This window comes from Nicotiana tomentosiformis, chromosome 5, assembly GCF_000390325.3.
Source record: "Nicotiana tomentosiformis chromosome 5, ASM39032v3, whole genome shotgun sequence".
Taxonomy (NCBI): Eukaryota; Viridiplantae; Streptophyta; class Magnoliopsida; order Solanales; family Solanaceae; genus Nicotiana; species Nicotiana tomentosiformis.
The window spans coordinates 107,812,516-107,822,838 of record NC_090816.1 but is presented as its reverse complement, the minus strand read 5'-3'; the positions used below and the strand labels follow the sequence as shown (position 1 = coordinate 107,822,838).

Here is a 10,323-nt window from a genome sequence, read left to right as displayed (position 1 = left end):
TAAAAAAAACTATATATTTTGTTGATAGAAATTAGATTAATTAGTATTTTATTTGAATTTTATGTTTATTAATTTTCAAATAAAGATAAATCTTATACATTCAGACATTAAAAATCAAACAGTCTTAATCATTTAGTATTCAGATCTTAACACGCGTCTTAATATTCAGTTATGTATTCAGATTTAGATGTCTTAATCTTAAAATAAAAAGCAAATGAGGCCAGTCTACTATCATAAAAACCAAAATCAGAATTTACCAATAATTTAGGGATCAAAAGTGCAATTATCCTAAATCAAAACATAAGTAAATTATTAATGAGCAATGATGTACAATTTTGACCATCCTCTTACAGCAAGTTCTCACTGGGATTGAAATTGTGATCTTCTCATCATTAGTAGGTTCAGATGGATTTTTTGAAACTAATAGAAGTACAAGTTATTGTCAAAGAAGATCTTCTACTTGCACTAAGTTTGACAGATCCATCTGACAGTGATTGAAATCTGTAAACTACAAGTTATTGTCAAATTAGATATTTCTACTTGCATTAAGTTTTGAATGTCACAAAACCTTCAAATACGTCTAACAGTTTATTTATTGTTTACAATTATATTGCTTACCTATTGACATGTAAGGACTTACGTTAAATTATTCAAGTGTACTTGTAAATTTTCATATAAAAAACATCACTAACATTTGCTTGAAAGAATGTCTTATTTACATGTAATAACACCCAAACAACAACCAAATTGACTGCATATAATAAGCATCAAAGTAATCCGTATAAGTATATTGAAAATTACATGGTACATATACAAGAAAATGCTTACTTAAATCAGTTATAGTGGAGTTTATATGTAGGAACTGCGATCAGATGCTTGGCTCTACAAGTTACTACCCCAAATTGCTCACTCATGTCCAATTCACTAGGCTGCATACCATTTGGAAGTTCCCAATCAAAGCAATGCACCAATTGCGCGACCACAAGGCGAACAATTATGATCCCCAACTGCATACCAGGACAACTTCTTCTACCAGAGCCAAATGGTAGAAGTTGAAAGTCGTGTCCACGAAGATCTACGTTGCTCTCAACAAATCTTTCTGGGAAAAACTTGTCTGGTTCAGGCCAGGCATTAGGATCCCTTTGAGCTGCATATACGTTGACAATAATTCGCGATCCCTTTTGTACGTAGAAGCCATCGACTACACAGTCTTCTATGGACTCATGAATCAGTAATGGTGCAGCTGAATGCAGCCTCAGAGCTTCTTTTATTACCATGTCTAAGTACTTTAAATTCTCTAAGTCTGATTCTTCTACCATTCTGTCCAGGCCAACAACTTCTTCTAACTCTTTTTGTAGTTTCTTCATCACATGAGGGTGCCTAAGAAGCTCTGTCAATGTCCATTCTACTGATGTTGCTGAAGTGTCCATTGAAGCCATAAGCATATCCTGTGCACAAAATTTGTCCCCAAAAATATGAATTAAGCAAATTAATGTAGGAACAACGACAAACAACAAAAATAACAACTACTATATCTTAATTCCAAACAAGTTGAGATCAGCCATATGTAGGCTTTATAATATACGTGGCCTACTTTTGGCCATATGTTATATGTCTTGTTGGCTTCTGTATAGCCTTTCATTGGTCACCTTGTTGGACATTCTATGTCCATTCATTAAAGGCCTTGTTGGCCAAATATATTTCATACGTGACCATCTTATTTTCTTATAAATAGGTTATCAAATGTCCATATCATATACACCTAAGTTTGAGACAAATGTTTCTTGCCTTTCCTTTCTTTCATTAGAGGTTTTATAAGAGAGTTGAGTGTTGAGAAACACTTGTGTAAATCTTTTCTTTGGAATGATCTTATGAGGTTATTCTCTTGGGGTATTTGGGATTAATTAGAGTATTTACTCTAATTTTGTAGTCTCTTTTATACTCTTGCTGTTATTGTGAAATTGTCCATCTCCGCTTGTGGACGTAGGTCACACTGACCGAACCACGTTAAATTGGTGCCTTCTTTATATGCTTTAATTACCATTATTATCAGCTTGCATTGTATTTGTTATTACCATTATAACATTGTTTGGCTAAATTCCGCACTACCCGGGTTCCCGATCCTTATAAATTGGTATCAGAGCCAGATCTAATCGGGTTAGTTTAAATAGCCAAAATGACTCTAACAAAGTCTTATGTTGAGAAATTTGACCGAAGTGCAAACTTCGGATTGTGACAATTAAAGATGGAAGCTATCCTATTTCACGATGGCTTAGATTTGGCACTACAAGGAAAGGAGAAGATGTCGGATAAAATGACGGACGAGGAGTTTGCCGTCATATACAAAAAGGCAAAAGCATGTATTATTTTAAATCTTTCAAATGAGGTTTTGCGTGAAATTGCAGCAGAAAGCTCAGCCAAAGACATATGGGAAAAGGTTAAAACCCTATATATGAAAAGAACAATAGAAAACAGGTTTTACCTAAAGCAAAAAACTCTACACTTTTCGTATGGCTGAAGGTACCTCTATACTTACACATCTTGATATTTTTGATTCTCTTCTTATGGATTTAAGTAAAATAGATGCTGAAATCAAATATGAGGATCAAGCTGTGTTATTGCTTGTTTCCTTACCCCAGTCGTTTAAACATATAAGAGATATTATGTTTTATGGAAAGGATAATATCTCTTATAAAGATATCAAATCTATTTTGAAATCAAAAGAACAAATAGATAGAGATATTACTGGGAAAACTAGTGGGAACCAAGGGGAAGGCTTATTCATAAGAGGTAGATCCAACAAGAAAGATTCAAGTAGTGAGAAACCTAAATCAAGGTCAAAATCCAGATACAGAAAGGTCATGTGCAAATATTGTCATAAGAAAGGTCACATTATTTCTGAATGCTTTAAATTGAAAAACAAAGAAAAGCATACAGAAAAGAAAAATGAGCACAAAAATATTAACACTGCCGAAACAAGTGTAGCTGCTGATGAGACTGAGGAAACTATTTTTTTAGCAACTAATAATAGATTCAAATCTAACAATGAGTGGATTTTAGATTCGGGTTGTTCTTATCATATGTGTCCCAATCGGGATTTATCTACCACATATGAATCTATTGGAGGTGGAGTTGTCTTGATGGGCAACTATGCTGCCTGCAAAGTTATTGGAAAAGGTATAGTCTGAATCAAAATGCACGATGGTGTGGTGAGAACTCTCACCGATGTTAAACATGTTTCTGACTTGAAAAAAAATCTCATCTTTTTGGACACTCTAGAATCTCTTGGGTGCAAGTACACAGGTGAAGGTGGAGTTCTGAAAGTTTCTCATGGTGCTCTTGTGATCATGAAAGCAAGCAGATCTGGTACGTTGTATACTCTTTTGGGATCTACTGTTACAGGTGCTACTGCAGTTTCAATATCAGATAAATCAGATTCTGACATCACCAAATTGTGGCATATGAGTGAAAAAGGTCTTTCCATCCTCAGCAAAAGAGGTCTATTATGTGGCCAAAGTACCGAAAATATGGAGTTCTGTGAACATTGTGTGTTCGGGAAGCAGAAAAGAGTCAGCTTCAATTCTCCAACGATTCATAGAACAAAAGGTACTTTGGATTACATTCATTCAGATCTTTGGGGTCCTTCACGTACCCCATCAAAAGGTGGTGCCAGGTATATGTTAACTTTCATTGATGATTATTCAAGGAAAGTTTGGGTTTATTTCCTAAAAAATAAAAGTGATGTTTTCTTAAATTTCAAACAATGAAAAGTTTTGATTGAGAAGCAAACAGGAAAACAGGTTAAGAGGCTTAGAACAAATAATGGTTTGGAATTTTGTAATGATGAATTCAACGAATTTTGCAAGAATGAAGGAATTGCTCGACATCGTACTGTGAGAATGACACTCAACAAAATGGTGTGACAGAAAGGATGAATAGAACTCTTTTGGAAAGGGCTCGTTGCATGATTTCAAATGTTGAGTTGACAAACGCCTTTTGGGTAGAAGCTATCTCTACAGCCTGTTATATTGTCAACCGAGCTCCTTCTGTACCTTTGAACTTTGAAACTCTAGAGGAAATGTGGTCAGGTACTCCTACTAATTATTCTGATTTAAAGATATTTGGTTGCCCTACATACATGCATGTAAATGATGAAAAATTAGAGCCATAGGTTAAAAAGTGCATTTTCTTTGGGTATGCATCTGGGGTGAAAGGATACCTACTATGGTATCCTGATCCCACGACACCAAAATTTATAATTAACAGGGATGTAACCTTTGATGAATCCTCTATATTACATTCTAGAATAGAGTCTTCTAGTTCTTGTAATATAGATAAAGGAAAGAGTACACAAGAGCAGGTGGAGGTTGAGATTAGCATTTCTTCCGAGCCAAGCTCATCAACTGTAGAGCAAAATACAGTTGAAATTAGGGCTGCTTATCGGGCGGATTGGGCAGTTATTTACTCTTAACAGTTTGGCTTATCGGTTATCGGCTTTTAAATATATTAATCCGCTAGCCACCCGATAAGATATCGGGCGGATTGGTATCGGTTTAGCTCTTATCAGGCGGTTATCGGGCGGTTTATCGGATTGTTTGCTGACCGCTGTGACTCAAAATAAATTTCTTATGCTCAGCAGACTACATTCCAGTCTATAGAATATGGCACTTAAGAAGAGAGCTAAATAGAAGAAATATAGAGATACATTCCAGCGTATTTCCCAGTAGAATCATCTCTGGGGATGAGCCTATTAACAACTTATAACTATCAGAAGAAATAGAAGAGAACACTGGGTATAACACATGACATCAAAATTATCTAATAGTAACTAAATGGAATAGTAAATTATAACTAAATGTCTAATAGTAAATTAGTAATAGATAGAGTACTGGAAGTGGAAAAAGGGTTTTTGATTATTTAATATATATATATATATATGGATAAAAATAAATTTTATACACACACACACACACATATATATATATATATATATATATATATATATATATATATATATATATTCTTAACGGGTTAACAGATTATCCGTTAAGAAAATTAAATAATCCGCCCCCAAACCGATAAGCCGTTAATAAAAAAATTTCAATCCGTTCCCCGTCCGTTAAACTGTTAAACAGATACCAATAAACCATTAAACTTCGGTTTCGGTTCGATTTTCGATTTCGGTTTCGGTTCGGTTTTGAACACCCCTAGTTGAAACTCCTGAAGTTGAGCCAGAAGTTGAAATTTCTGAAGTTGAGACTCCTAAAGTTGAACCAAAAGAAGAGGAGTATTCTATAGCCAAACATAGACCAAGAAGAGAAGGTAAACAACCATTAAGGTTTGGAGATTATGTTGCATTTGCTTTTTCAGTTGCACAGGAAACTGAAGAAATTGGAGAACCATCAAAATATTAAGAAGCAGTTTTTGGTGCTGACTCAGCCAAGTGGTTGATTGCAATGAATGAAAAAATTGAGTCTCTCCATGTGAATGATACTTGGTCTCTTGTGAAGCCGCCATCAGGAAAAAGAATTGTTGGTTGCAAATAGGTCTTCAAGAAAAAGGATGGAATTCCAGAGGTTAAAGATGCGAGGTATAAGGTACGATTAGTTGCAAAGGGCTATAGTCAGGTACAAAGAGTTGATTTTAATGATATTTTCTTACATGTTAATCATAGCTCTATTTGTGTCTTGCTTGCCATCGTTGCCATGTATGATTTGGAATTAGAACAACTTGATGTTAAGACAGCTTTATTACATGGCGAACTTGAGGAACAAATATACATGCATCAACCCGAAGGATTTGAAATTGAAGAAAAAGAAGATCATGTTTGCTTGTTGAAGAAATCCTTGTACAGATTAAAGCAGTCTCCAAGACAATGGTATAAAAGGTTTGATTCATTTATGTTGGGTCATGGTTATTCGAGTAGCATGTATGATAGTTATGTTTACTTCCGGAAGTTAAATAATGGTTCATTTGTGTACGTATTATTATATGTTGATGACATGCTCATTGCTGCTAAGGATTTAACAGAAATTCTCAATTTGAAAAGTCAGCTGAAAAGTGAATTTGAGATGAAAGATTTGGGAACAGCTAAGAAAATCCTTGGCATGGAGATCAAAAGAGATCGAAAAGTCAACATGCTATTTCTGACCCCAGAAAAAGTACTTGGAGAAAGTCTTGGAGAGGTTTGGCATGAAAGATGCTAAACCAATTAGTACCCTTCTTGCTGCTCATTTTAAGTTATAAGCTGCTCAGTCCCCGCAGTCAAAGGAAGAAGAGAGGTACATGGCACAAATTCCTTATTCCAGTGCAATCGGTAGTATTATGTATGCAATGGTTTGTACACGTACAGATATTTCACAAGCAGTGAGTGGTAAGCCGGTATATGGCTTGCCCTGGTAAAGCACATTGGCATGCGGTGAAATGGATTCTCAGATACTTGCGAGGTACTTCAAACACATGTTTGGAGTTTGGGAGAAATACTAACACTTTGGTTGGTTTTGTAGACTCAGATTATGCAGGTGATCTTGACAAAAGAAGATCACTAACATGCTATGTATTTTGCATTGGTGGTTGCGCTATCAGTTAGAAAGCTACATTACAACATGTAGTAGCTTTATCTACTACCGAAGCAGAATATATGGCAGTGATCGAAGCGATCAAAGAAGCCTTATGGTTGAAGGGTCTATTTGCTGAACTCAGTTCACACCAAGGTGGTATTACCATTTTCTGTGATGGTCAAAGTGTTATTCACTTGACAAAAGATCAGATGTATCATGAGAGGACGAAGCATATCAATATCAAATATCACTTCATCAGAGAAACTATTGCTGAAGAAAAAGTCTCTTTTCAGAAGATAACACTAGAGACAATCCTGTTGACATGTTCACGAAACCTCTTCCAGTTGTCAAGTTTAAACTTTGCTTAAACTTGATTGGCATTTATGAAAAATGATTTCGCCTACTAGGGCTTTTGCGGAGAAGGAGAAGCAATTTTATTATATCAGCCAAAACCAGTCTAAGGTGGAGATTTATAATATATGTGGCCTACTTTTGGCCATATGTTATATGCCTTGTTGGCTTCTATATAGCCTTTCATTGGTCACCTTGTTGGACATTCTATGTACATTCATTAAAGGCCTTGTTGGCCAAATATATTCCATACGTGACCATCTTATTTTCTTATAAATAGGTTATCAAATGTCCATATCAGATACACCTAAGTTTGAGACAAGCGTCTCTTGCCTTTCCTTTCTTTCATTAGAGGTTTTATAAGAGAGTTGAGTGTTGGGAAACACTTGTGTGAACCTTTTTTTGGAGTGATCTTATGAGGTTATTCTCTTGGGGTATTTGGGATTAATTAGAGTATTTGCTCTAATTTTGTACTCTTGTTGCTATAGTGAAATTGCTCATATCCGCTTGTGGACGTAGGTCACACTGACCGAACCACATTAAATTGGTGTTTTCTTTATATGCTTTAATTATCATAATTATCAACTTGCAATGTCTTTGTTATTGTCATTATAATATTATTTGGCTAAATTCCGCACTACCCGGGTCCCCAATCCTTACAAGCTTGCTCGTTGGAAGCTCCGCTTATGTGGGCTTGCTTATTGGAAGCAGTAGGTTGACAGCCAACATAAAACTAGTCAATGTATGATGAATCCCCATAGTACAGTCAGACATCTCTATAACATAATTCATATATAACAGCCATTCACTATAAAAACTAAGTTTTTCTCGGAACCAATTATCAAGTTATATTATAATATATATTCAATATAAGAGCACTACACTACAGCAGCCAAAATAGTATCAAATGAGATTGTTATAGAAAGGTTCATAAAATTAAAATTTTAACAATACTGAAAATTTATATACACATTTTTCAAACGCTAGCATCTGTTTCTAAATTAATCACCAACTAAATATTTTGAATCAATGAAATTACATACCAATAGAACAGCTTTGATATGGCGGCGATCGAACTCGAATCCAGCTTCACCAGATTGCATAATGGCCATCATGGTATCTACAAAATCCTCAGTTTCCCTTTGTTCCTTAGACTGAACATGTTCGTCAATAATCTTCTCAAGAAACTCATCAAAAACCTTTGAAAGAGCCTTTAGCCTACTAGTAAGTCCCTGAAGATCCAAAACACCAAGATAAGGAAAGAAATCGCCAAGATTTGGTGTTGCAGCTAAATGTACAACTTCTTGAACTATAGATTTAAAACCCCTTTTGTCCAAATCTTCATCCATAAACTTTTTACCAAAAACCATTAAACAACTCAAGTTTGCATTCAAGGATGAAACTTTAGCACTAAGATCAACAGCAACACCATCTTGAGCAGCCTGTTTGATTGATTTAACCAAAATGGAAACTTCTTCCTTTCTTGAAGATTGATATGAATTAATCTTTTGACTAGTCAGAAGTTGCAAAGTACATAATTTTCTCATGTTCCTCCAATAAGATCCATATTTGGAGAAAATCAAGTTTCTTTGGCCATAACATATATATTGAGAGGCCTCGTGATGAGGTCTACTAGCAAATACATGATCATAAGTCTTGAGAACTTTTTCAACTGTCTCGGGGGAAGAAACAACAATTGTTGGTACCAGCCCAAGTCGCAAGTACATAAAAGGGCCATATTTCTTGGCTAATCTGTAAAAAGTTTGGTGTGGATTTTTACCTATTAAGTGAAGATGTCCCAAAATTGGAATTCCTATTGGACCTGGTGGAAGTTTTTTCCTGTTTTTGATGTTTAGTAACTTATGGAACATGTATATGACTAGAGCTAGTATAAGTGTAGTCCATATTAAAGCCATGGTTGGGACTTGGGAGCTCTAATAAGCTAATAGCAGACTTTGGTTATAGAATATAGTCCCTTAAGCTTCAAGATAAATAATGTTATTACAAAGGAGCGCAAACTACCACCAACCACCTTGCCTCAAGATACAGATTGCAAGTATAACTCAATTGTACTTGCCTAAGTATTGACAGAGTGGGTTGGGTGAGTGATTTCCCACGTGACAAATTTGGGATTGGTTATCGTTAACAACAGTTTTCTCAGTTAGAGCTCGTCGCACCGGACGTGCCTAGTGCGGTTTACATCTTCTATATGATTTGCGAGTTATTACACAGTGAATAGGTTAATCCATGTGAACCCGAAAGGTGGCGACTGCGCGTTTCCTTGACAATTTTCCAAAAGAAAAAACTCAATTGTACTTACTGGATTTTTCTATAAAAAAAAATAGAAAAACCTCAATTTTACTTACTGGATTTTCCTAAAAAAAGAAGAAAAAAAATTCCTCCTGTCTCTTTGACCAATTTTGGAAGAAGATATTAAACTCTTATATCAAGATAGTACAATGCATTCTTCGAGTCCATATTATTGTCTTTTAGTAACTTTTTTAATCTAACTCTTTAAAGAAATATATTTAATAGTTATAATATTTCACCACAGACTAAAGTTTGCGTACACACTACTCTTCTCAGATCTTACGTTAAAAAATTAAAAATCAAATAATTTTAAGCAAATTCAATTTATCAGAAAGTTGAATTCTTCTAATTTGAAATTTATTTATTTCGGAAAAGGGAAAGTGACAAATTTATTTAGCAAATAGAGAAATATATCTAAAGAAAGGAAAAAGTCATTACTAATTATGGAGAGAAGGTGAGAAAATAGACAAAAATAGACAAGGAAATCATGATTCAAAGTGGCCAACATAATAAGATATGATGTAGCCACCGAAAAAGAAGATGATATTATGTTATTCTTATGGAAGCAAGTGGGCACGCACCATTTTGATGTTTAGTTTTAATTTATTTTTATTTTTTTTGGATTAAATACATATATTGACAGAAAAATGAGACTTCCTGCTTATTTGATTTGAGCTCAATTCTTATAAATACACATTGACAGAAAAAAATGAGATTCTTTCGTAGTTCCTTTTGGGTTCATCAGTTAGTCTTGGAACTTGGTGTTTGTCAATGGCACTCACTCTATTCTAAGCTATTTTTTGTCTTTTCTTTTACTTTTTTCTTTTTTAATTTTGGTTTTTTGGAGGGTAAGCCTAAAAATAGGGCAAGGAAAGGTTGTCAGTGCACCATTTAATTAGGATGCATTACAACTAATAAGTTGCCATTCTAATAGACTCCACTATTTATCAATCATTACATGTTCAAATGCTTACTTATAGTTTATTTTGCCAAACTTTTTAAAAATGAGAAGCACATTTTTTTAAATAAAAAGTATTTTTTTTTAAGTTGAACTGTTTGGCCAAGTTTTTAGAAGAAAAAATATATTTTTGAATAGAATCAG

The 10,323-nt window shown here is 34.5% G+C and overlaps 1 protein-coding gene across 1 annotated transcript; it reads right to left on the bottom strand.

Moving 5' to 3' along the window:
* Nucleotides 1-738: 738 nt before the first annotated feature.
* On the bottom strand, nucleotides 739-8,864 carry LOC104102353 (cytochrome P450 71AU50-like). Its single transcript, XM_009610044.4, has 2 exons — nucleotides 7,955-8,864; nucleotides 739-1,448 (listed from the first exon to the last, which is right to left on the bottom strand). Exons 1-2 carry the CDS (start codon nucleotides 8,825-8,827, stop codon nucleotides 834-836), a joined length of 1,488 nt encoding a protein of 495 aa, XP_009608339.1. The 5' UTR covers nucleotides 8,828-8,864; the 3' UTR covers nucleotides 739-833.
* Nucleotides 8,865-10,323: the final 1,459 nt, after the last annotated feature.